We start from the raw sequence: 27,500 nt of genomic DNA, 5'->3' as shown, positions 1-27,500 counted from the left end.
CTTTTTTTTTTTTTTTTTTTCCCCTTACAGGTTTTTTTTTTAAAGCAAACTAAGAACTTATCACTTTCACAGTGAAACGAGGAATTAAATTACAAATGGATCCTCTTTCCAAGTCCTGAATTCTTTCCACCACTGTACCAAGTGATTTTAAGGTTTTCTAAAAGACACAATAATTGTTTGGGGTGGGGTGGGGGTTGTAATCAGAATGTGTTTCTTTAAAAACACATCCTTGGTTTGAAAGGTCAGATTCCATTTTACAGTCAAATAGTCCCAGTACACTTTAAAGGAAACATTTGGCATTGCATTGTTTATGCTTCCTCTAGTTTTATACTTTTGTCTACTCTTGTTTTCATTCCATAGGTGTTGTCAGGCAAGCAGTGACACATGATGTATGCCAATGGCTTTTAATTTTAATGAGATATTCTAATACTATATACAATATACACTGGTGAAAAATATTTTCAGACTACACAGTTGGGAGGAACATAGACATAAATCCAAGTAGCGGTTGAAGACAGAAGATACCTAAATTTTCTTGCCTGTTTATTTTTGTTGCTGATCTTTTCCTGCTTAAACATTTGTCTGACTAGACATTAAAATCCAGACCTCATACTCTTTTGTTTACATCAAGTTTATCCTATTTGACAAGTCATATTTTGGTCACTACCTGTGTATTTTGGGCTATTCTGAAACTTTAGTACCGAGTACAAAACATAAATGTAATCCCTAGCGTGATCAAAGATTTAATCTGACCAGATGGACAAATTTGAGAAAGATTTTGACTTTCTGCTCTGTTTTGCAACAAGAAAGGCTGGGTTTTTTCCCCTCCTTTCTTTGTTGGAAAAAGCAGAGATCAGGCTATCCCTAGAGAAATGAGCAGGTGTGGCCATTTACAAGCATGTCTGGTTGTATTATAAACCAGCATAAGAAAAGTTTGAAATGGCTTGAATAGATCTGCTAAACAGTTTTAATGTTTCATCCCAAATCCTGTTTACTCAAACAAGAGCCGATCGAAGTCACAGTAAAAACCCAGCCTGACCAAACCTTTAAATATCTTGTAATTTTATTTTTTAGTTTTAGTCTGTGTTCTGTAGCAAGTGAATAGGTACATTTTGATAATCCTTGCCTCTGGACAAGCGCAGAATTCTTTTTCTTTCTGAATGGCTAATAACAGAGCCGTTCTTCCTGTCTAATGATGAAAGGGGTTGGCAGTCAAGTTCTTTTTCTTAGTTGTACTATGTAATCGGGGCATGCAAGGGACAATTTTGAGAGTTATAGCTATGTGAACTGCTATCCATGTTAAGTAGAGTTATATTTTCATTTTATGTTAACACAGATTAATCACTAACTTTAAAACCAATTTATTTTTGTCAGTTCTGTCATTAAAAGATCATTGAGCATGATAAAGAATTTTCCTTTAACATTAAACAAATGTAGTACAAAGTGTTTGTGTAGAGAAAAAATAATAAAAGAGCAGATTTTTGGTGCAAACTTAATATTGTACCTGATCTACATACAACTCAATCAAAAAGCAATTAAAAATCCATAGAAACATTCCTTGAAAATGAACGAGAATAAACATTTTTTTAAAATAAATTTAATGAACTGTATTTGTGGGGATTTGATTGTTGGTTGCTTTCACAAGACATGAGTATTCCATGTGTTTTAAGGCTGGTCTTTTCTAAATTTCTGATATCATTGAATGACATCATCGGCAGGGTAATGATCTCGGCAACTACATTGACAGTGTCTCACATTCTAATTCACCTTCACAAATCCATGGCATCATTTTTGGCCAAAGTAATGTCAGTCACTGACATTTGCGGCAAGTACAAAAAGGACCCCCTAATGGCAGCCATTTTTATTTGTTTCTTAAGATCCAAAGACTGCTGAAAGAACAATTGGATAAAGTTGAGGATTGGAGAAGCTTGATTTTCTTGTTCCTGTGAAATGAAACTCTAGTCCTTTCTCTTCTCCTTCCCCTTAAAAGCAGAAGTCTGCTAGGGGGTTGTAGCTGTGTCAAAGCCGTTGGGATGCCACTGCTGATCACTTTAATTACTAGGACTAAGGAGGATAAAATTAAAAGTAGCACCATTGAAGCAGTGGAAGAAAGCTTGCCGAGATGTCGGTGAACTGTGAAATATAAAAATTGCATACCAATACATTTTTATAGGAAGGAAACAAGGAATTACATTACTTATTCTTGAAGAGTTTGTCCTTAAATGGTGAAGTTTTACTTGCTGTGCATCCATGTGGCAGATTTTTAGACCATTAGAAAGTAATTGAGGTAGAGGAACAGAGTAAACTTTTATGTCTCCCCAGCATGGCGGATACATGACAGAGAGATGAAAGATTTACCTAGTTTTCTCTTTAGAATTGGACAGTTTTCTAGCATATGTTGTTGTAATAAGAGTTTTCATGTCCCTTTCTTTCCCTGTTGCAAATTCCATATTTGTGCTTTATGAGCTTTACCAGGGCTTTTTCTTGTTATTTTGCAAGGGACAATAAAAATCTATTGTTTCACAATGCACATTTTAAGTTAATTGTTTTCTAACTTGAAACTTTTATATATACTTGAATCATACCTTCGATGTAATTTAAACTTAGTGGTTCTTCACAATCATTTCCTCCCTCAAAGCTCAATAATCAACAGTTCAAATAATATATGTATTAAATTTAAGCTCTAAATATGCTGTTTTGCTCTTCTCTGCTAATGATGATTGAATTTTAATTAGCACAAACACAAGCCACAACCATCTATATTTGCTCTAAGAGGATGCTAGTGACTATGATAATGATTCAGGGATATGAGGTCTCCTCTTTTGAAATCAGCCTACCATATTCTAGGACATCTTTTTCCTAACATGTACCTGGCTTGATATTAAATAAGCCATGTACTGCAGTAGGTTTAGTTGGATCATATGAACATTCGACGTTAAGCTGCCTAGTACTTTAAAATAAGTTTGGCAGATTCCATTTGTAAATTAAATTAATTTAAATTAAAATCACAAATTCACCTGTGTTAGGAGTGACAATATGGAAATATTTGAGCACTTTCACTTCATGTAAATTCAAATGTAATCAATGTTGCCAGATACAGTAGGTTGAAATAAAATTGGTTGCTGTGTTAGTTGGCTGGCTGTACATTAAATTAAACTGATTTATTGTAGTGCATAGTACACATAGAAGGTTTCTAGTTTTCTTTCCTGTGTGTACTTTAACAAATAAGTTTTTGATGGAACTGTTACTCTGTGCCTTCTGGGAAGTTAAGGTGTGAGAAAGCAAACAAAGCAAATATGCCATCCTGCTGAAGAGCTTGCAGGGCCCAAGCAAAATTGCCTTTATAGTGTTAGGACATTAGCAGAAAAGTAAATCAAGGCAATCTGATAGGGAACCAGAATTCTGTCAATCAGGCTCAAGATATTGTGCTGTGTCCATATACTTTGTTTACTGTAGGGTTTTATGAGTTGTAACCTGCCCATGCAAGCTGTTAATGAGGCTAAATCTTGCTGCTTGAGGATTGAATTACAGCACACCTCTAGGCTAATGGTTATAAACAGAAAGTCCCATTAGGACTGCATTCTGATTCATTCATTTGCATTTTTTCTATTGTACCAAGAACAAAGATGAGTAAATAGCTACAAACAAACAATCTACATGGAAATGGCTAAAATGTACCTAATTAGTATTTTGTGCTTGTCTTATTAATGATTACTTAAACTAAATAGCACTTGGTAGCAGGCTCTTACAAAGATTTGCAGGTGTGGAATATTCAATTTCTTGTTTCGTGGGAATGGTGTTTGCCATTTATTGTAAGAAATTAAGTTGCCAATACTGCTTTCCAAAATTAGACTAATTGGTTGTATTCTACCAAAATTAAGGCTATCTGCAAAAATCCTGATTTCAACAACTATGTTATGTCTATAAATTAAGTTTGAGGTAAATTTGACTTAAAGCCACATGCTTGGTTTTGTTGTATTTATTAGTGTTTATAGTGCACTAGTGTCTTTTAAACTTTTTCTTAAGTTTGAAAAATGCAAGTTTTGACAAACGAAGCTTAAACTCCATTTTCCTCACCTTTCTGTGTTTTTTTCAACAGTTTTGATTAAACATGTATTTTTTAATTTGTTGTGCGTTACTCCATTTCTGAAATATATGCATGAAAAGTTTACTATTTGTTGTAATTAGTTATGTGATTGAAATTTTATAGTCCTATAATGATACATTTAAATTTTTTAACGGAACATTGTTAACTTGAATGATTCCCTTACAAAAACACTGGATTTGTTATTGGGTGATATTTACAATTACTGTACTGAACCCAACAAAGGGGCATTTTAAAATTAGAGAAATTTTTGTGTGCCCTAGAGTCTCCATCAACAGGTTAAATTTAGGTTACATTTTATTTAAAAAAAAAAAGATGCATTAGTTGAACAGTGTGGATCAAATTCTTCTCTTACTTCAGATTTACATCAGTATAACATTCTTGAAGTTAGTGGAGTTGCTTGTGTAACTGAGAGCAGTATCTGACCCCTGATTCTAGTATTATGGTAGAATATTTCTCTCGCTAGTAATTCAGTGTATTGAAATCCTTTTTGCAGCTATAATAAAATTTTTGTAGCTATTGCTAAGAAACAAAAGTTTCTGACAGTTGTTTGCATCAGGATATTTTACAAGGTATAATTTTATTTTAAAATGGTTTAAATTACAAATGATGACATTTTTAATATATGATAATGTTGGATATGCCTAAAAATCTGATTCCCGTATGTCTTTAAAAATTGTGGTGTGACACCCAACTGATATAGAGCATCCTATTTATAATGTGGGCCAAGCACCATGCTGTAAACCAGTTACTATCATGATGATCAGATTGAGAATGAAATTGCATTTCTGTCAATTACTGAGTTGGCAACTGTTCAATATATCTTAGCAGCAAGATGAAGAGCGACGTCGGCAGCTGAGAGAGAGAGCTCGTCAACTAATAGCAGAAGCTCGATCTGGAGTGAAGATGTCAGAACTTCCAGCCTACACTGAAATGGCTGCAGAAAAGTTGAAAGAAAGGTCAAAGGCGTCTGGAGGTGAGTTAGGGAGCCTCGTATCTTATTTCTCTGGCAACCTAGAAACCAGAAAGGACCTTTTGGGGGGTATCACTTTTATTCACACTTGAAAATGTTGTTGTAAGAAATTGTTGTCCATTCATCAGGTACATATATCAAATGACTGGCAATGGATAGGTTTTCCAAATCAGGGTTATATAACTTAATTTCAAACAGTTAAAAGAATGGTGCATCTGTTACAACAAGAATATAACTATATAGGTAAAAACTGTTGGCTAATATTGGCCTGTTGAACTACAAATTTGACATTACTCCTGCATTTTTAGAATTGCAAGAAATATTAGTCATATAGAAATGGTGTGGCTAAAATCTCCAGAGTTCATTGAAAATGTAGGAGTTAGATGTGACCTCTGGGGGAAAGTATGTTATAAAGATTTAAGAAACTTGACTTAAAAACAAAAAATGAGTTAGTACAACTGTTTCTGAAGGGAACTTCGAAGAAGTTCTCTGGCATTACATTGTTATTACCTGGGAGGTTGGCACAATAATCTTTGATTTTAAATGGCAGTCTTTTCGCGTACCACTTACCTTGACAGTTTTTGAGTTGTATATTACTGTAATATTACTAAAGTGACTTCGAAATGTCATTAAAATTCATATATCTGCCAGTGCTCCAAGCTGGAGTAATGTAGTGACATTCAAATTCAAATGGGTACGGAACACATATTTCAGTCCAGGCTCCTTGCTCTTTTAGTGTCTGCTAAATATGCTAAGGAGTAATTATTTGTCTCATACTAACCCATAATTGTAAGCACAAATGTCTGGTAAATCCAACTTTATATTTATTTTGCTAGATCTAGATTCACTGATTATATGTTTTCTTTCTGTGTTCAGTATAGCTTTAAATGTTCTTTTTAGTTAATGTTACAACTGACTTGTACCATAGCTCTTCCACTCCCTCCTCCATTTAACACTGAAGCTAAGAATGGCTGGATAGCAGTTGTACGTTTCCATTTAAGTCTGATCTTTGGTTTACCTCCATTCACCCAGTAAATGAAGCATGGCAGGATGTCTCCAGTTTGGGGCTGTTCTTCAGTACTGAATTCATCCTAAGTAGGGAAAACATGGCCTTGATGTGGAATAAGCTGTTCAGACTTTATGAAAACTCCTCTAAGCTATTGAAAATATTGCTTCAAAGCATGCTCAAGCTGTGAGGTACAATAGCAAACGCCATTAAAAATGGTTACTGCTCATTTTTCCATTGCAGCCTTTCCTAGTTTGTTCCATATACTTGCATTAAACACTCTGGGCCAAATTTAGACTTGACTGATGCAGGTGTACTTCCATGGAAGTGCGTAAGCCAAATTCATTGGTGACGTATATAGTAGTATAGGTTACACATAGCATTTAAGTTAGTTAGAAAACATGTAAAATGGCAAAGTAGTGTAAATTGCAACCAATTTGGCATTCGTTATCTGACTTAAATATTTATCATTTTTTATCCTGCTTTACTTTATCATTTCTTACACTGACGTTATCCTATTACACCCACCTGTTAGTTGCTTTTCCTGCTGCACTTTCTCCTTCTACCTCTGAGTGTAAAATACACTTGTTTTATACACACTTTGAATGCCAAATTGGTTACAAATTACAGTGCTTTGCCACTTGCACCCACTTTATGACCAACTTATACCACCATATATTTCACCATAGACTATGGCGCTCCATGTTTAAAATTTCTACTGAGTTTTTCTGTTAACCTGGCCTTTCCCTCACTAAATTTGTAAGCTCCCTCAAAGATAGTTTTTCGTTTGACCCTAACACAAATAGTCTTGTAGTGTCTGTCTTCCTTTATTCTCTTCAGAATTGTCTCTACCCTAGTGAGGACCAATCTTCATCTCCACTTTCCTAAACAATGAAAACCAACGGTGACGTTAATAGCAAAACTCCCACCGATTTCAATGGGGCCAGGATTTCATCCATAGTTTCTCTAATTCCTCTGAATAACTAAGATCCTCAGACTCCTTAATTAGTCTTCCACTTTGTTACTATTTCAAGAACACTTGATACCTCTATTTATTCCAAGTTATATCTGCTATTTAATGTCATTGTTTAGCAGTATGTGAATAAGATTTTAGATCAAGATTCTGCCACTCTTATGCATGTTGAGTACTAACTCTTTACATGTGTGATTGCACCAAGTTCCAAGATGACTAATTGTAGAGTAAGATAGAACACAACAGGAGTAGGGTGTCAAAATCTGACTACTTGAGTTTTTATCACCATCACATCTATTAATTATCAATTGTATTTTTTCTTGTATGACCATCTAGCATATTTTCTATTTTTATATATACTATGCCCAGCATCACTGGTTTATATTCTCTACACTGATTTTTGTCTGCCCATATACTAATCTGGCCAAGTTATTTGGACTTTTGTTGCACTTCTGTTTTGTGTTATCTGTCCACTCTGATTCCCCCTTACTCTTATTTATGCAAAAATTTATCACTTTCCTACATGTTCATTCTTCCACATTTTTCACAGAAAGTGAACAATAACCATCTTATTACTTATTTTTGTGGTACATACTCAACCTTCTCCACATTCTTCCATCTCATCATCCAGAGTATGTCTTTGTTTTCCAAATCATTATTTACTCAAGTAGCTCCTCCTCCTCCTAACAAGAGGCCTTACTTGTTAACTTTACTAAGGAACAATTTAGTGAAACTGTGCTAGCATTTTTTTAAATCCAAGTAAGTTACAATAGCCCAGATCCTCAAAAGTATTTAGGCACCTAACTCCCATTGATTTTGATGGTGGTACAACACTCAAATATCCTTGAGGATTTGGGCCTGTGTGTCTATCACATATTGCTTCAGTTCTTTATTTGCTAAAAATAATCAGATTTATTAGACAAAAACTTTTTTGTGAATACTGTCTGAGTACTATCCTTACTTAAGTTATATGTTTGCAAGTGTTCTGTTTCTGTTTTGTACCAGTATATTCCCCTATATGATGTTTGTCAAGCTTACAATAATTTTCTAGATCTTCTATAAATCTTTTCTTACTACATATTTAATTAGCCTCTCCCTAAAATATATTGATTCATACATCCCGATTTTAAAAAAGAGGTATTAAATAAATCTACTAGACTCTTCTCTCTTTTTTCACTTCAAAAAGATGGTACGTGTCCATTTCTAATGTTTTAAATGTTTTTAATGAATTTCTTGCTCACTTTTGTTGGTGAAATTCTAATCTCCTTCAATATTTCTATTTACTAATTGAGAAATTTGTGTTTTGGCATTAACAGTACAGCCTTATTTGAAAGCCTTGATTTAATCATGAAAATCCTAGAAAATGGAGCCCCTGGCCAACTTGGGGGGGCAGATGATGCCACTGGAACTTCCAGCCTGGCAGGGAAGTGCAGGCAGCAAGGCTAGGCCCTGCAGAGCCAGGGGGCCAGCTACTGTGTCCCCCCATGCACCTGCTCTCCTCCTGCTAGGTGGTTGTGTGGCCCAAAGAGCCCCCGGGGCTCAGAAACTCCTCCCTGTGCAGCCCGGCTGGGCTCCAGGACCAGAAGCTGGTCTTCATGCTCTGTGCCCCGCACTGCTGTTCTCAAACTCAAAGAAAGGGTGCTAAAATAGAACTTTGCCCAGGGCACTATTTTCCCTAAGGCCAGCCCTGGGCTCAAACCTGACAAAAGCCTTGTCTGCAGAAGAAAATTGTATCAATTTGATTAATCGGTTTAGAAACTGATACCATTGGTTTAGACATTGATGTAGTTAAATTGGTGCCACCCGCTTTTGTGTAGATGCTCTTAAATCAGTTCAAGAGTACCTTATATCAATTTAGCGTAAGACGGTATGGAATCAACTTAATCTAAATTGATATAAGATACTCTTGAACTGAAATAAGTGTGTCCCCACAAGGGTGTTGCACCATTTTAATTAAATCATTTTCTAAACTGATTGTGTTAAATTGGTATAATTTTCTCATTTAAGTGAAGCTTTTAGAGGTATGGGGTAAGAGGATAATTCGGGCTCCCTGTCCAGACCTGACAACAAGAGTGTCAGGATTGTGGTGATTTTTGTGCCACAACTCACCTATGTCTGGTGTGTTTTACCTCTCTTGTGCCTCTGGCTTACCCTTGTTTCTTCTTTGAAAACCTTTGTTTGTCTGCATTTCTTGTTTTTAATCTAATGTATTTCTTGATGGATGGTATACATAGCTTTGTGTTGACTGTATTTTAAATACCTTTTGAACAATTTTCATTTTCCTTCTGGGTTCTTTTCTTCCATGGCTTTATCCTAGCACCTTCCACATTCTTCCAAGATTCCTTATGCTGAAATTCTTACTTTTTTCCATTTTTCTCTCTCTTCAGTCCAAACTTAACACTTCAAATAAAACAAAAACCAACCTCCATATTCAAAATAGCTCAAATGTAAACAGGGTCAGAAAGTGTATATTGTGGCATCCTTAATGCTTCCTTAAATACTCCAACCTCTCTCCCACAATTAGATCATTACTAATAACATTATCTCTGGCACACCTGATACTCCCTTACCTAGTTCCTCACCTAAGGACCAATAATATTGCTGTTACCCACCTTCCCCTTCCATATAGTCTTATCTACTAAATAGCTGCAACTCAATATGCATCGTCCACCAAGAGCATTTTTCAGGATCATCCAGTCCCTAGAATCATAGAACCATAGAGTTAGAAGTGACTGCAGCGGTCATCTAGTCTAACCCCCCTGCCAAGATGCAGGATTTGTTGTGTCTAAACCATCCAAAACAGATGGCTATCCAGCCACCTTTTTGAAAACATCCAGTGAAGAAGCTTCCACAACCTCCTGAGGCGTCTGTTCCATTGTCCTACTGTTAAATAAATAAATGGAGATATCCCATCTCCTAGAACTGGAAGGGACCTTGAAAGGTCATCAAGTCCAGGCCCCTGCCTTCACTAGCAGGACCAAGTACTGATTTTGCCCCAGATCCTCAAGCGGCCCCGACAAGGATTGAACTCACAACGCTGGGTTTAGCAGGCCAATGCTCAAACCACTGAGCTATCCCTCCTCCTCCCCCCCCCTTCATACAGTTAGGAATTTTTTTCCTGAGATTTAATCTAAATCTGTTCTGTAGTTTGAACCCATTGTCCCTTGACTACCCTCTGTGGCAAGAGAGAACAACTTTTCTCCGTCTTTTGTATGGCACCCTTTCAAGTATCTGAAGACTGTTATCATATCCCCCCGTAATCTCCTCTTTTCCATATTAAACATACCCAGTTCCTTCAGCCTTTGCTCATATGGCTTGCATTCCATCCCTCTGAGTCTCTTTGTCACTTGCTTCTGGATCCTCTCCAGTTCCTCTACATCCTTTCTATACATTGGTGACCAAAATTGGACACAGCTCTCAGGTGAGACCTAACCAGTGCCAAGTAGAGCGATACTGTCACCTCCTGTGACTTGCATGCTGTGCTTCTGTTAATGCAACCCAAAATTGCATTTGCTTTTTTTGCAACAGCATCTCATTGGTGATTCATGCTGAGGGTGTGATCCATCACAATTCCCAGATCCTTCTCAGCAGTGCTGCTGCCAAGCCAGTTATCCCCTATTCTATATTTGTGCATTTGGTTTTTCTTCCCTAAGTGTAGCACCTTACATTTGTCTTTGCTGAATTTCATTTTGTTGTCTATAGCCCAGTTCTGCAGTTTATCAAGATCCCTCTGAATTTTAGCTCTATCCTCCAAAGTATTGGCAACCTCCCCCTAGCTTAGTGTCATCTGCAAATTTGATCAGTATGCTTTCTATTCTTACATCCAGGTCATTAATAAAGATGTTAAACCCAGAATAGGTCTCCCTCCAATCTGATGTCATTCCATTACTAGTTACTCTTTGTTTATGGTTGTTTAACCAGTTATGTATCCAGTTAATGGTAGTTCTGTTGAGCCCTCATTTCTCTAGCTTATTTATCAGAATGTCATGTGGAACTGTGTCAAAAGCCTTTCTGAAGTCCAGGTATACTATATAATGCCCATTCTGACAGCAGATCCCCTTCTTATCCTCCCCATAGCATGACCTAGCCCACACAGTCCCTCTACTTCCTGTTTCTCACATAGCTTTACCCTGCACCCACATGAAAATTTATGTGTATCTCCTTCATGGTCTTCTTCCCCCAGTCTTTCCTATACTTTTTTCCTTGTAGATTCACACAGAGAGAACCCACAAAAGAATTGCCCCCACCTTTTAATCCCCTTCTTTCCCTACCCCACCCTAATCAAATCTGCTATTAGAGTTATCCCACACATCTTCCTCTGCCCACCCCACTCCATCATCTACATCGCAGAACTCCTGACTTTATGGTGGACTTGTTGCTGATGTATTTCAAAATGCTTTGCTCCTCTCCATTGTAGCAACAGCCACACTTGGAACGAGCAAAGCTGCACAAAGAACATTAGCAACTGTGTTGGATGTATTGACAGTCTAAAGAGGAAGTAAGAGTAAGAGTAGCAGCAAAAAAAAAAAAAATAGGGAAGCTTGAAATATGTGAATTACAGTGATTGTAAAGACGAGCAGGTGGACAAAATAAATCGGCTGTATTCTGTATGCCTCCATGGATAAGTTCTGTTGTCAACAGATGTGGACCTGAGTTGCAGGATCTGTACATGCCCAAAGTTCAGGGGTTTGGTTTAGCCTACAGAGCTAGGGATTAGGCTTAAAAGTTCTGATCCAGATCCAAACGTCACAAAAATGGGGGGGTGTTCAAGATTGGGTGTGGGGTCTAGACGGTTTCTAATTACCATATTTTGACTCTTCTATGTTTGGCTGAGTTGGAAATGTATCAAAGTAAGTTTTCACTAACCTGTGTGACCTCCAATTTTAAGTAATAGTTATTCTCCAATACTGCCATTTTCCTATGTTCCTTCTAATTGTCTCCAACTTCCCTTCATATGAAAGCCATCCTCTTTCCCTTTCCAGTCTCTAAATACCCCTCAGTCCATTTCTTATGTACATACATGCCAAACAGCAAAAGGCTTCACTTGAAGAAACTAGAAATTATTAAATAAAATGTAGCTAAACATTTTGAAGGTGTTACCCAGCTTTTACTGACTTACTTTTAATGTTACTTATTTTAATTTCACTGTACGTGCAGTATATGGTCTCTCAGTAAAATAAGGAAAGTAGGAGTCAGAACTGTTCCTGGCTCGGGCACTTGCTCATCGCTTGACCTTCCTTAAGTCACCTACCCTTTCTATGCCTTGGTTTTACCCATCTACAAAATGAGGATAATAGTATCTCTACCTACTTCATGGGCTTATTTAATTCATGTTTGTAAACTGCTTTGAGATGCTCGATGGAAGGGCCCCATGGAAGTGCAAAGTATAATGAAGATTATTTATTAAAACTCTGCATTCCTTGCCAACTGGCCTCACCATTCAAACTGGTGGTGTGACAGAGCAGTAGGTGTCTACTTGTAAGGATGGTTCTCATAATATGTTACTGTATCAAAGATCAGCCATAAGGATGAGGTGATTCACAGGTAGCCTGTTAGAATGCTGAAGGGTGTAAGAAAAAAAATTATAACTTATGTGTTCTTTGGCATTGGTCAGACATCCAGCCCAATTGAAGATTGTACCTGAGGCCAAATTCTGCCCTGATTACATCCATTGCACCTCCACTGTGTGTATATATTGAATTGCATCAGTTTAAAGATACACCTCTACCCCGATATAACACAAATTCGGATATAACGCGGTAAAGCAACGCTCCGGGGGGGTGGGGCTGTGCACTCCAGTGGATCAAAGCAAGTTCGATATAACGCGGTTTCACCTATAACCTGGTAAGATTTTTTGGCTCCCGAGGACAGCGTTCTATCGAGGTAGAGGTGTATACCTATTAGTGAAAACTGGGAAATCTCCCTGCAGACTGATTTCGTTACTTCAGTTTGCATTTCTTGCCATAGTGGTGCTCAACTGTCACTAAACCACTAATGTTGTTACTGGGATGGTGCATGAACAAGACAAAATACTAACGTTAACGCTACATGTTCCTACAGATGAGGATGATAATACTGAGATAAATACTAATGAGGAGATTCCTGAATGCTCTATTACAGAAGGTGGAGATGAACTTACTAACCTAGAAAATGACCTTGATTCTACTGGTAATTTAAATAATGGCTGTTTTGTGTATTTTGCATGACTAACACTTCATCATCATCAATATCAATGTGTCTTTTATCTGTTTAGTAATGTTAGCCTACCTTTGTGTCTTATCAAATCTTTTTAACCCTTAAGTTCATTTCACTTTCCTGAATTATTTACTTTCATGTTTATTATTGCTTCAAATTTAAGATCAACAACAAAAGAAATATTTCAAGCAATGATGGATTCCAATGTGTGTTCCTGTTTGGAGATAAGGTGTGATTGCACTAAGTGCACCAGCCAAGCCATGCAGGCTTTTATGTTCACAAGTCTGTTGAGGGATTGCACGTGAAGGGGCTGGGCGCATGTTCATTTTTTCTACTGGTCACTGTTCATTTATTTATGTATTAAGTATTTGTGCTCAGATTATAGAGCACAAATTCTGTTCAGACCTACACCCTGTGCAGTCCCGTTGAGTTCCTCCCAGTGGGGTTGTATGAGGTGTAAACCCAGAAAGAATTGGCCGTAGGTGGTTTACAAAGTTAAAATAACAGTTTGTTCTATACCAAATTTTAAAATCATTAATATTATTAGAATGGCCTGTACATGACCACTTGGCATGCTTGCCAAATAATAATAATACGTTAGGATGATAACCCCTTGTTGGAATTTTAAACCACGGAAGCTTGAGTTCAGATTCCTTCACTGACACAACTGTGTGACAATATTTTACCCATGGGGGTATTCTCTCAAGTAACTAGACGCCAGGTTTTCAAAGATATTTGGATGTCTAAAAATTAAGGTAAGCACATAATGGAATTTTCCAAAGCCTCTTAGTCAGGCACCTAACCTGCTTAGTAGGCACTTTTGAAAATCTCACAGCATCCACATACTTGTCTAAACGGCTCTCTGATCCTGCAGTGCTATAGAGCCATTGGAGGGGCTTATACTCTGTCCACCCCTTTGTAGTAGGAAAAGGGAGCATGGTTAGTGCACCCCTTTGCTATGGTACACCACATGGCTGCTTTTTTGGCTTCATGTGGCCCCATTAAAAGTTGGCTTAAGTTAGAGCAGCCCAGAGAAGTATGGCATGCATGGAGCAGCACCAGGAACAAGGGCATGCTAGGGAGAGCTTTTAGCCATCCTGTGACTGAGGGCTTGTCTACCTGGTGGGGTAAGGCATTGTATGGGGGTGTGATTTCTAAACTGCACTAATGTGTTGTGCGTTAATATGTCCATGTAGACCCTGTTGGTGTGCACTAAAGGTTCCCTAGGGCATTTTAACGTAATACTGTTTCAAACATCATTATATTAAAGCGCATTAGCAAGATCTACACAGAGCAATGAACATGCAACACGTAGACCACCCGTAAAGCACATTATCCCACCATGTAGACAAGTCCTCACATTCTGTCTACACTAGCTAGACCCATGGATCTGGCCCATTGTATACTAAATCAAAATGCTTTATTTAATATGTGGCTCTTTGTACACTAAATTGATGATGATCTATACGTCACTTTGTTTACAATGGTTGCATATGTGAGTTGATCATGTCTTGGATGAGCTAAATTGGATGTTTTGAGCTGCAGCAACAAATAATTAAATACTTCAATTTGGAATAGCACTCAGAGCAGGCTAATTTGCAGGCCTAATAAGCTTGAATCACGTCATTTATTGTTTCTGCTTTGATATTTTCTGTGCAGAAAATGTATTGAATATTTCTAGTGTTAGGGTTAAACTGATGTTTAAAAGATTCATGGATTTTTAAGGCTGAAAGAAACTACTGTGATCATCTAGTCTGACTGCCTGAAATAAAAGCCTATCAAAAGATTTTCCAGTAAATATTGGTACTTCGAGATGTGTCCCTGTGGGTGCTCCATTGTAGGTGCACTTGAATCCCTGCGCTGCTGATCGAAGAGCTTCAGTAGCAGTGTCCATTGCGCCCGCAGATGCACTGTCCCCCTCATGCTGCACCATGAGGCTAGTCAGTGTGCACGGGCTAACCCCCCTCAGTTCCTTCTCAGCTGCCCCTGGCTAGACACAGAGCCAGTAGCAGTCTGTTAAGACTATTGTTCCTCTGTTTGCTTGTCAGTCAGATAGTTTTCCCAGTTCTAGTTCTAGTTGTAGTCTAGTTGTAATTCTTCTTTTCTTTTTCTGGCCGTTTTCCCCCTGGGGACCCTTCCCCTTATCGGGGTATGCCCAGCTCCCTGGGCTTCAAGAAGTGCCGCACCTGCAACGAGGTGGACCCGGTCGCAAAGAAGCGCTCTGTGTACCCTCTGCCAGCAGCTCTGGCTGAAATCCTGCAGTGACAGAGAGCTCCACCAGAAAATCATCTTTCCAACCTCAATCTCCTGGCGGACGTGAATCTTCCCCACAATCTTTGACATCTAAGAGAAGTGGGTCGAAGAAGTAGACCTGGGACCCCTCTCACAAGCTCTCTAAAAAGAGAGTCCCCTAAGTAAGCCCAGAGATAGCTGCAAACGATCGCCATCTCGCTTGGTATCTTCAGCACCGAGACCATTCAGTCTGGCACCCATGCCTCATAATGGCCATCAGCTCCTGGTGCTGCTGACAGGCCCACAGAATCTATGGGCGTGGGCACCAAGTCTTATTGTCCCTTGGTACTGAGTAAGCACTCTAAGAAGACCGTCCTGGTACATGAGTTGGCCTCGGCACTGCCAGTAGCAGTTCAGCCGGCACTGGAGAGACCAGTGCAGACAAGGTCTCCACCACCCCCCCTCCCAACACCAGAACATTCAGCACTGGCAGAATTCCACCAAAACAGAGACCTCAGCATACATTGCAGCACCGAGCTTTTACCGGACACAGAGGATATTCCCGCAACCATGCCATGCCTCTCTGCTGTCTAGCAAGGGTTCAGATAATGAGTCAGAGGAGATGGTCTCACAGTACTCCCCCCAAGCTCCATATGAGACCCACTACCAACAAGGCCTGAGAGTGTACCCACAGATGGCTCCACCAACAACACCATCTTGGTACAGCCACCTGTGAGTACTTCCACCAGGCCCTATGCCACCACAATGGCCATATTGGGACCTTTGAGTGGCGCACCGACAGCCTGCTTCTCGAGCTTCAAGCCTTGCCTGAGACCCCTCCGGGTACACATCCTTGGCCACAGCATCCAGGGCCTTGGAACTGCCTCAGGAGATAAAGGAACAGGAAGCCAGTCCTGAGAAGGAAATAACACTAAAGACCATGTCCTCCTCTTCTCTGGACAAAGCCATCATGCCTCCCCAAACCATTTCTGGCAGACAAGTTCCATCTTTTCCAGGAGCTGGCGAAGAGGGTGGCGGACACCCTCCACATACCATTAGAGGAGGTCAAAGATGCCCACTATCAGCTTCTTGATATTCTCCATTTTTCATCCTCCTCAAAGATTGCACTCCCAATAAATGAAGCCATTTTAGACTTGGCAAAAACAGTGTGCAAAACCCCAGCATTGGTGGTGCCAAATTGCAAATGTGTGGACAAAAAATATTATGTCCTCAGCAAGGAATCAGAATTCCTCTTTTCCCACCCTCCACACAATTCCATCATTGTGGACACTGTCAACTCCCGTGGCAGATAACACCAGTCCAGAGCTATGCCCTAAAACAGGAATTGGAAGCATCTTGATCTTTTCAGTAGAAAGGCATATTCCTTGCCACCTTACACTTCCATATTGCCAACTGTCAGGTGCTCATGGCCAAATACAGTTGCACAAATTATAATAAACTTAATGATTTTATTGAAAAACTGCCAGAGGTACATTGGGAATCCTTCTAGGCCATCATACAGGAAGGGTAACTAGTAGCAGAAACATTACTACAATTGGCCTTTGACGCCGCCAACAGATCAGCTAGGTCCATCTCCACGGCGGTGGTGCTGTGATGGGCATCATGACTCCACTTGTCGGGATTCCCGAAAGAGGTTCAGTCTACAGTGTAAGATCTTCCCTTCAAGGGCACTAAGCTCTTTGCCGAAAAGACCAACACTTCCCTTCGTACCCTGAAGGATTCCAGGGCTACCATCAGGTCGCTGGAAATCTGTACACCCAGGCAAGAGAGACAATTTAGTCCTCAATCCTAGCATAGGTCATATGTGGCTCAATACAAACCTCAGTACCATTACAAGCTGCAAAGAAAGAAAGGTATATTCCCAAAATGCAAGCTGTTGGGCCCACAACCTTCATCCCAACCCCCTGCATCTAAGCTCCACTTTTGATGGGCAGGTTGAGGCGCCACAAGACCACTCACCCCGACTGATACAACCAACATCATTGTACACCCATTTGGTCACCGATTGGCAACGTTTTGCAGTGCCTAGGAATGCATAACATCAGACCGATGAGTCTTACAGATCGTCCGATCCAGATACTCCATTCATTTCACCTCCCTACCCCCTCCACAACACCATTCCCCATCCCTCTTCAAGGACTCTTTTCTCTGATGTTTACTGCTACAGGAGTAGGTTAGGAGCCATAGAACCACTACCTCAACATCTATGAGGCAAAGGATTCTACTCTAATGCCCCTAAGGAAAGGAGGTTGGAGATCCATATTGGACCTCAGAGCTCTCAACAAGTTTGTCAAGGCTCAGAAGCACAAGATGGTCACCTTATCAATGATCGTGCCAGCCTTGGAACTGGTAGACTGGTTTTTGGCCCTTGACCTCCAGGACACCTATTTTCACATCTTGATCCTACTAACTCTCAGACGATTTCTCAGGTTCACTCTGGGACATGATCATTACCAATACAGAGTCCTCCCCTTCAAGCTCTCATCGGCCCTGAGAGAATTTTCCAAAATTTCCAAAATTCTCTCAGTGGTATCTGCTCATCTACACTCACAAAGGATAATGATTTACCCATACCCGGACGATTGTATCCTCCGAACCCAATCTCTCAAGGAGGCTCACCAAGTCATTGATACTACGATACACTTGTTCACAGAACTGCGTCTACAGATCAACACCCAGAAGTCAACCCGCACTGCAGAGCAACGCCTGGAATTCATAGGGGCTGACCTGAACACCCTACAGACCAAAGCCCTCCTAACCTCCAACACAGATTCCTATCCCTGGTTTCACTCATAGACATTGTACAATGCAGGCAGGCTCCACCTCCAACTCTTAGGACATACGGCAGTGGGCAAGGCAGTGATACCGCATGCTAGACTCCACATGCGATGCCTCCAACAGTGGTTCAGTTCGATTTACAGACCAAATAGGGACAGGTTGGACAAACCCCTGTCACTCCCTATCAGGATCAGAAACTCCTTAGATTGGTGGAAGGACCTGGCCAATGTGTGCAAAGGGATCCCCTTCTCGCAGACATCACCATCGTCGCTCCTTAGCACCAATGCATCACACACAGGGCAGGGCATGCATTTAAATAGCCTCTTGACACAAGGCAAATGGTCGCCTGCAGAGATATCCCTCCACATCAATCTCCTCGAGTTGAGAGCAGTCAAGAACACCTGTGTCCACTTCCTCCCGCTGATTGCAGAATCATACACAAAGATCCTAACAGACAATATAGCATACATGTACTGCATTAATCAGTAAGGGGGGATCGGGTCACCCTCCCTATGTGAGGAAGCAATGACATTATGGAACTGGTGCATCTCCCATGACATCACCCTGTCCACGGGTTTCCTCCTGGCACACAGAACTCAATAATAGACAGTCTCAGTCGTGAGTGGGAGATACATCCGTTCGTGCTCCACGACCTCGTCACACAAGGGGGATCACCATCCATAGACCTATTTGCCACTTACAAGAACAAGAAATGTCCATGCTACTGCTCCAGGGTGGGGAAGGGACAACACTCCGTGAGCGAGGCCCTTCTTTTCCCATGAGACGGGGAACTTCTTTACGCCTTCTCTCTACTGCTGAAGGTCCTACTAAAAATAAAAAGGGACAGCGCTCATGTCATTCTGGTCACTCCTACCTGGCCAAGACAGACCTAGTACCCTTGCTTGGCACAGCTTGAACGTGCAATCCATCTCACTCCTGGCTATTCCGTACCTCCTCTCACAGGACAAAGGGCATACTCTGCATCCCAACCTATGGATTCTCTGCCTCAAAGCATGGTTCCAGCAGCTAGAGAGCTCCTGCTCCAGGGAAGTACAAGAGGTTCTATTCCACAGTAAGAAGTCCTCCACATGACAAACTTACCTGCAGAAATGGTCCAAGTTTCAGATTTGGTGCATGTCCCAACAAATCTGCCCAACATACACATCTCTTCCACACATCCTAGACCATGTGCTGACCCTTAAAAAGTCAGGACTACCCCTAAGCTCTCTTAGGGCCCATCTAGCAGCTATCACAGCTTTTCACCAACCTGTAGAGGGTACTCAGTGCTGTCAGACCCAACCACAAAACGATTTCTCTAGGGTTTAATAAAATAAATGTGTGCAAAGGGATCCCCTTCTCGCAGACATCACCATCATCGCTCCTTAGCACCAATGCATCAGACACAGGGCAGGGCATGCGTTTAAATGGCCTTGTGACACAAGGCAAATGGTTGCCTGCAGAGATATCCCTCATCAATCTCCTCGAGTTGAGAGCGGTCAAGAACACCTGTGTCCACTTCCTCCCGCTGAGCCTCAGCCTCCACTTCCTAACCCCATGTAGGATCTAAACCTGGTATTGAAAGAGCTGACTTTTGACATCTATCAACTAAATCTTTTGATATCTATCAACGAAAATGGCATTCTTGATAGCGATTATCTCATCCAAAAGAATAGGAGAGATAGCAGCCCTGATGTCACATGCCCTGCTACACAGTATTCTTTCCAGATTATGCTCAGGGCGCATCCAAAATTCATCCCCAAGGTAACCGCTCTGTTTCACGTGAATCAATTGATTCACCTTCCAGTCTTCTACCCCACGCCTCACCAAGGCAACAGGGAGGCTATACTTTATACCCTCGACATCAGGAGAGTCCAGGCCTTCTACCTTGACAGGATGAGGGTCTTCAGGAAGTCCCCTAAACCTGTGGTCCCCAAACTTTGGGGTGTGCCCCCTAGAGGGGCACAGAGGAATATTTGGGGGGCCCAGTGGGGCCCAGGCCAGCCCCCAGGAGGCGGGGAGGGAGCAATCTGCCGCCAGCTCCACTCTGGCCCCAGCTTCCAGCCCCGCTCCCCGCCGGGGCTCTGCTTCCAACTGGGGCCCTTGGCTCCAGCTCCTGACCCCGACTGTGGCCTCGCTCTTGGCCACGGCCCCAGCTGCAGTGCCTGCCCCACTGGCCTCGACCGCAGGCCTGCTCCCAGCCCCAGCCCCCAATCACACAGCTCCCAGGGGGGCGTGAACCAGGTAAGGGAAGTGTGGGGGCAAAAAGTTTGGAGACTACTGTCCTAGACTTTTCTTCTCCGTTGTGGAAAGATCCAAGGACTCAGCAATATCAAACCAAAGGCTCACTAAGTGGGTTCCGAATTGCATCAGACAGTGCTACCAAATTAGCAACATGACCCTTCCATATTCAGTTTGTACACATGCCACAAGATCGATCTCATCCATCGCCTTCTTTAAGAATGGTCACTATGGGTGCTCCACAATCCACCCACCTCCTCTCTACTTCAGAGTTCTTGTCAGTGACTCTGTGGCAGAGAAGGAATTGAGGGGGGGTTAGCCCATGCATGCTGACTAGACTCGTGGCGCAGCATATGGGGGGACAGCACATGTGTGGGCCTAATGGACCCTGCTACTGAAATTCTCCGATCTGCAGCTCAGGGAGGCAGCAACACCTACAGTGGAGCACTCATAGGGACACATCTCGAAGAACCGTCATTATTGCACAAGGTGAGTTACTCCTTTATACTTGGGAGGAGAAGACAATCAGGAATTGATTATTTATGGTATGTCTCCTAACCTAGTGGTTCTCCAACCTTTCTTTCTGTGGACCATTTTTGTAAGAGAGATCCTATTGGGGACAAATGGATGGGATGCACACGCAAGGGGTCCTTTCTATTTGAGATCATCGGTGACTTGATTAATGAATTTGTTACCTGCTGAACCCTTCTTCTTTCCATAGAATTTTAGGCAGAATCCATAAATGAAGTAAAAGGAAACTGGTTTGAGAACTTTTTTTCAAAATCTGGAAGTTGTTGATTTTAAATCCTGCATCAATATTTGTTAATGCTGCTACCATGTGCTGCTGTGAATGTATTTTATAAAATGTGAACATCTGTGTATTACAAATATTGCATGGTGTTTCTGTATAAGCCAGTGCGTATGTGTGTGCACTCATATGTTAGGCTAAATTATGGTCATCGTGCATCGGTGTGTCAGAGAAGAGTGAAGTTGTCCTTCTTCACACCCCGTCATATCACGACTCTGTAGGAGGCAGGCAGATATTTGGTTGTTAACTCCTCAGGAATATTTTGGAGAACAGGATGTCCAACACTGTTCACAGGAACTCCAAGCCTTAGAAGGAGTGCCGTTAGGAAATTAGTTTGGCTCCTCCTTCCTGCATTCTAGCTTGTGGGTACAGGACTGCAATTTGGAGTGCAGGGTACACCTGTAGAACACATGTAGCAAGTGCTGTTCTGCAGTGTGTTCACCCCAAGCACGACTTGCGTTCATAATGCCTCCAGGTGATGCGCTTTCTGCTGCCTACCAGTGTGACTGTAGCTCACAAAATTGTAATATATTCTATTAACATCTCTCTCTCTCTCAAATATGTGTGTGGTCATATGTATGGTTGGGGTGGGGGTGTACGTGCACACACTACTCACATACAAAAAACTATATACGTGGCATGTAGTCAAATAAGCATTAATGGGAAGTGAAATATTGTACATATGAGCCCTGATGCAAAGTCCATAGGAATTTTTCCAGTGACATGATTCATTGGGGGTTTGGATGAGGCTCCTGAAGATTTTATTTTTTTATAGAGTAATAAAAGTGTTTGATTTCATTTCTAACTCCATTATATTCCATAATTTATAACAAACATTACTAGAAAGATGGCTTTGTTGTTACTCTGGTTTTAAAGTTGAGAAGCTGTGCCCAAGGAACCTTGTGTTAACCATTCAAGTTTACAAATAATAATAATTTATCAGAACCTAAAATACCTGATGAATTTTTAATATTCCATTTTAAAGTAAATTGTTCTCTAGGAGTTTTTATAGATCCGAAAGAGAAGCCAGAGTATATGTGTGTACCAGTTGAGAGGAACTTAACATTTTGTGAAGTTCATGTGTTTATCTCATTCGCTACTTTATAACATAGCACAAGCTGTACTTGATGGTCCAGAACCAAGTGCTAACTTCCTTTAATGTATGTTTTTAAGAAAACTTGGGAAATGTCTGCATGTGTAACACATACAGATCTAGTTCAATATGTGCTTTACAGATCTTTTTCTCCTCGGTTTTCACTTTTTAGTTTAAAATGATAGTACTGCGAATTCTATTAAACTGATACATTGTTGTAGCAACTCTCCATTTAAATGCATCTCACTCTGTTGTACATGGTATTTGCATATTTAGCAGAACAAAACAGTAAGTTGGTGGATTTGAAGCTGAAGAAGCTCCTAGAAGCTCAGCCACAGGTGGCAAATTCACTCTCCAGTGCGGCTCAGAAAGCTGTAACTGATAGCTCAGAGCAAGACATTAAGGTAAGTTTTGATTAATGCTTTTATCTCAGTACCTGTGTGTTCTGATTTCTGTTTTGTACTTTATGATGAGGAAAATAATTTCTTATCGAATCCATCACAGTAAGAAATGCAGAGAATCTGCTGGGCAGTGCAGCTGCAGAATTTGCAGTGCAGTGGGGTTTTTTCTATGTATTCATCAACACATTTTCTGTTTATATTATGATTTTTTTTTTAGCCATACTATAGCTGTAATTGGCTGGCATAATTGTGAGGTCTGTCTGAACACCTCTAAATTCTTACTGTTCAGCTTACCACTTAAATCTGAAATGAAGGCATAGGAAGAAACTGTGGACCCAGTCTTGCTCCTGATGAAGTCAGTGGCAAAATTCTCATTGACTGCAGTGAGAGCAAAATTGGACACCACATATTTTTCTTCCCTTTCAAGTCTCACCACCTGTTTTGCTCAACCAAAACTAGAATGTATTATGTTGTAAAATATATATACAGGTCTGTGTAATCTGCAGGTGAGGGATTCTGAGAAAAATGAATTTTAAGACAAGTATATATGCTGCATGTTTTGTCAATCTTTAATGTACACCATTTTAACATAAAGTACATACCTATGAGTTTTCCATTGCATTTTCTTAATTAGGCCCTTTTAAGTTATTACAACTAAATAAAAAATAGCCTGCGCATGTCATTAATATCTCTATGGCTTTGGGGCACTTCCAGTTGTGTATAACTTTTCACCCACCTGCAGACTGTGGGGACAGCACTGCTGACTGAAAGGATTTCCTTCCCCAGATACAGAGATGCTTTGAAGTCCCAAAACAATGACTTTCATTGCTTTTCCCGTACACTGTCGGTTCCTATAAATTGGTGATGAAAGTGTGTGGCAGCAGTAGAGGACTTTCGGTCTCTATCTTTGAACAAAAGGAAGCCTGGATCAAGTCTGATTTTTGCGTTCAATTTAGCTTTCTGCAGTGGATTTAATGCAAAATGAAGCTGGCCCAAGAATAATACAATGGATTGAAAAGGCTAACTGAATTAGTGGGCTTAGAGGAATACATTTGTAAAGTGGCAGAAGTCCCTAGTCATAAAAAGGTTTCTTAAAATGGGATTTACTTGCTAATCGCACTGATATTTTAGCATGTTGCCAGGTCTAAAAAATTAGCCTTGTTTGTTTATTTTGGTAAAGACTTGAGTTCAGACTGTCAAATATCTATTGTCCTAACAACAGGAAGCCACCTTTTATTTAAAACCAGAATCATAACAGCCCAAAAACATACATCTGAAAAGACATACATCTAATGAAAGTGATACTTTTTTAAAGCTTAGTTCAATAAATGGCACACAGGCACCTTCATTAGGGCAATTTGATATCCAGTAACCTGATGAAAATGGTGTTTCTTTATAAAGCTTTTCTGTATTAATTGATTTTTTTTTAAGTTACTCCAACAAAAGGTGCAACTTAACAGCGTGCCTTTGTGTATGTCTTTTTAACGAAGAGTTTAAAAATGGTATTGCAAAGAATATATGGTGTCCATCTGTTCTCATGGAGCTTTCCGCATTGAGTTGGATTTGTGTTTTAATAAAATGCAGTTTACACGTTTATAAATGAGGCATTCTGTGTTTGTGGAAAAGGATAAACTGTTACCTTCCCTTGAGGATTCTGTATCCCAGGCCTCCTCGAGGCTAGAGAATAGGCCATTGGAGAACTCCCTCATTACTGATTGTCTCAATGCAGAGGAAGGGCAAAGTCTTGGTAGCTTTTGATAACCAGTTTCAGCATTCAGCAGGCTTAGCTATTAGTCATGCATCTTAGCCTTTCCCTATTTACTTTCAAAACACTTAATAAAAATAATAAAAGATTAGGTATAAAATGAAATATTTGTTTGGTACACAGCACCTCGGTATCTGCAGTTTCCACACATTGCAGTGGTTCAGTCTTCTGGGATATTTCATGTTGATAGAACCATTTGAATTTGTTACCAGTATTAACATAGGAAGCTCTGGAAAAGATAATTGTAGTTTCCTTAGCTGTAAAGGGCTTACTTACAAATCTGGCTTTGGAAAGTTATAGCTGATGAAATGCAGTTCAGTGGGATAGTATTATAATCCTACCTTTTAGCCTTCATCCAGCATTAGTGGTTTATCTCAATGGGCATAAAATTAGAAACTAGTTCTTCTTGTCATACAAGTCTGTGGGACTATACAAAACGATAGAATTCTTTACTGGGCAGAATTGTGAGGGAGAAAGACTAAAGGCAACATGCTTTTAAAGTGATTATAGATCAGGTTTAGGAGTATACACTTTGCAGGTTGGCACTAATGTATACCATGCAGGACAAATTAAAGTTGTAAAAGAGTTATCTGTCATTTAAAATCCACATCACTGAAAGATATTGGCCATACTTAACAGATCTTGCTGTTGAGTAATACAGAGTCTTGCCTGATGATGATGCCAAACAAACCAAAACCAATCACCACCCAAAAAAAGTTCATCGCTCTGCTTCTCTTTCAGCAGCTGATACTTTTATCCCCCACAAACAGCAATCTGAGTTGTGAAATTCTCTGCAAAACCCGCATTGTGTTCTGTCATTGAAACATACCTTTCCAATGTGTGACTTCACGTTTGTAAACAAAAGAATCTGTTGTATGTCTTGTTTTTCTGACAGAATGGAACAGAAGAACATCGTGCTGAGCGATTACAAAAAGCAACAGAACGTTTTAGAAATCCTGTTGTGTTCAGCAAGGACTCTACAATCAGGAAAACTCAGCTCCAGTCTTTCAGTCAATATGTTGAGAACCGACCAGGTAGGAGAAAATATAAAACATGTTTTCCCATCTTATGATTTAATAATATTTAACAATAAATATATTAAAATCCTGATAATGTAAGTCCACATTTCAATACACAAATATCAAGCTTTATAATAATTTTACATGTCTTTCCCCTTTTTTCAAGAGATGAAAAGGCAAAGATCAATACAGGAAGATACAAAGAGAGGAAATGAGGAGAAGGCAGCGATAACTGAAACTCAGAGGAAGCCATCAGAAGATGAAGTGCTTAATGTATATTAATTTTTTGTCTGGTTTCATGATTGCTGATAATTCCAAACTGTATGTGGAAATAGTGCCTTTATTTGTTAAAATGAGATGTTAGGGTTTTTTAGATGTCAATCTCCAGTGCATTCAAAGCAGAGTGAGAGGGGTGCGCTGTTGAATTAGTCTGCAGTGTGGTGATAATTGTCAGATAAAAAAAAATGAATTTTTCAGAGTTCCACAGCCCCAGCTTCCTTGAGACATTTCCATCAGGGCACTTCCCATAAAGAGATTCCAGTATTGATCTACCGGGAGGATTTTAATTATTACAATAGCAGATACCGCAGAGCTGCAGTTAGAGGGAAGAGTCACATGAGACCTGCTAGAATTTCTCAGCCAACCCATTTTGTTGGCTTGGGTTAATGGGTGTTCAACCTTTCCATTATCCAGATCAGCCGTGAATTACTAGCTGAATGATGTTTGCATTAATATAATATATATGGTAATTTCTTCACTTAATTAACGGGGAGGTTCAGCTCAGTAGGGGTATGGGCTGATCATGTGTAAAATTGATTTGTGAGGGAAATATTTGATAGACCGCAGGGAGAAAGCTGCTTTTGATGGACAGCTGCGGGACAGAAGCAGGAGAACAAGTTTTAACCTGAATTTTTTGACTGGAAGCACAGCATAGTCTTTGATGGTGGTCATATGTTGCTGTCCACAATTTGTCTAAATGCGTTCGTTCTTTTTGCTGAAGCAATTCAGTGCCAGTTAGAGATTTTGTAATACTGTGATACCTATAGTAAATCACCTAACTTCTTAACAATCTCTCAGCTACTTTATTAGCATAGTTGTGCTTTAGCAAAGCTGGTAAGGTCTTCCTCAGTGAATTTGCATTATAAATGCAGATAATACACATGAACACTTGGAATATTTCATCCTGACACAGCATTTCTTTTCATCTTCTAATAGCATTGTGAACAATTCTGCATGCTGACATTAGTGACATTTTTATACTGTTTTCAATTAATTGTAGTTGAAAGGCAATATATTTCACATATCATACATCACTTCAACTCGCCCACACTAATTCTCTTGTTCATGTACTTCACTTGGAGGCTGTCTCTCAGTAATTTTGTTGTGGCCACGAGACCAGTGAAAAAAAGTTTCCTTTAGAACTGATGCTATTTTCTGGTGTGACCGCAGTGTGTTGCAACAACATGCCTACTTCACCAGGTGCCCAAGATCTTAAAGTTCCAGGCTTGTTACATATAGTTGTGGGACTGTGTGTGCCATCCTCTCAGCCTTCACTGTGAATTTATCTTTATTTGCAGTAATACCCTGCTGTAATGATTGTTATCCCTATTGTCTGACTGTGAAGCTGTACCGACTCTTTCAGCAATATTTACTGAGAAACAATTGAAAAAATTCAGTCAAATTAGTTGTGACTGACTAACTAATCCAGCAACAAGTTAGCCAGTGGTAGGGAAATACAGATGATAAAAGAGCCTGCATTTTCCCCTCCTATTCCCAAGGGATAATGGCTGTAGGTATATCCCTTTGCAAAGGACAAGAGGAATCTGAAAACAAGCCTCATCTGTATTAAGCTTCTCAACCTTAAAACTGTCTCAAAGAGCCTTCGGGAGAATT

The 27,500-nt window shown here is 40.1% G+C and overlaps 1 protein-coding gene across 29 annotated transcripts in view; it reads left to right on the top strand.

Annotated features, from left to right (window-relative positions):
* EHBP1 (EH domain binding protein 1) overlaps positions 1-27,500 on the top strand; it is a 326,704-nt gene that overhangs the window by 255,781 nt on the left and 43,423 nt on the right. For 10 of the 29 annotated variants that reach the window (XM_065589728.1, XM_065589720.1, XM_065589723.1 and 7 more), the window contains 5 exons: positions 4,934-5,081; positions 13,118-13,225; positions 22,699-22,826; positions 25,484-25,622; positions 25,774-25,880. In XM_065589728.1, coding sequence (XP_065445800.1) covers positions 4,934-5,081; positions 13,118-13,225; positions 22,699-22,826; positions 25,484-25,622; positions 25,774-25,880 — 630 coding nt within the window. The remainder of the gene's footprint in view (positions 1-4,933; positions 5,082-13,117; positions 13,226-22,698; positions 22,827-25,483; positions 25,623-25,773; positions 25,881-27,500) is intronic. The other 19 variants (XM_065589729.1, XM_065589725.1, XM_065589714.1 and 16 more) reach the window with 7 other exon arrangements.

The sequence above is a fragment of the Chrysemys picta genome, chromosome 3, assembly GCF_011386835.1.
Source record: "Chrysemys picta bellii isolate R12L10 chromosome 3, ASM1138683v2, whole genome shotgun sequence".
Taxonomy (NCBI): Eukaryota; Metazoa; Chordata; order Testudines; family Emydidae; genus Chrysemys; species Chrysemys picta.
Note: the sequence above shows the minus strand (reverse complement) of the source record. Positions and strands in the feature narration are given on the sequence as shown.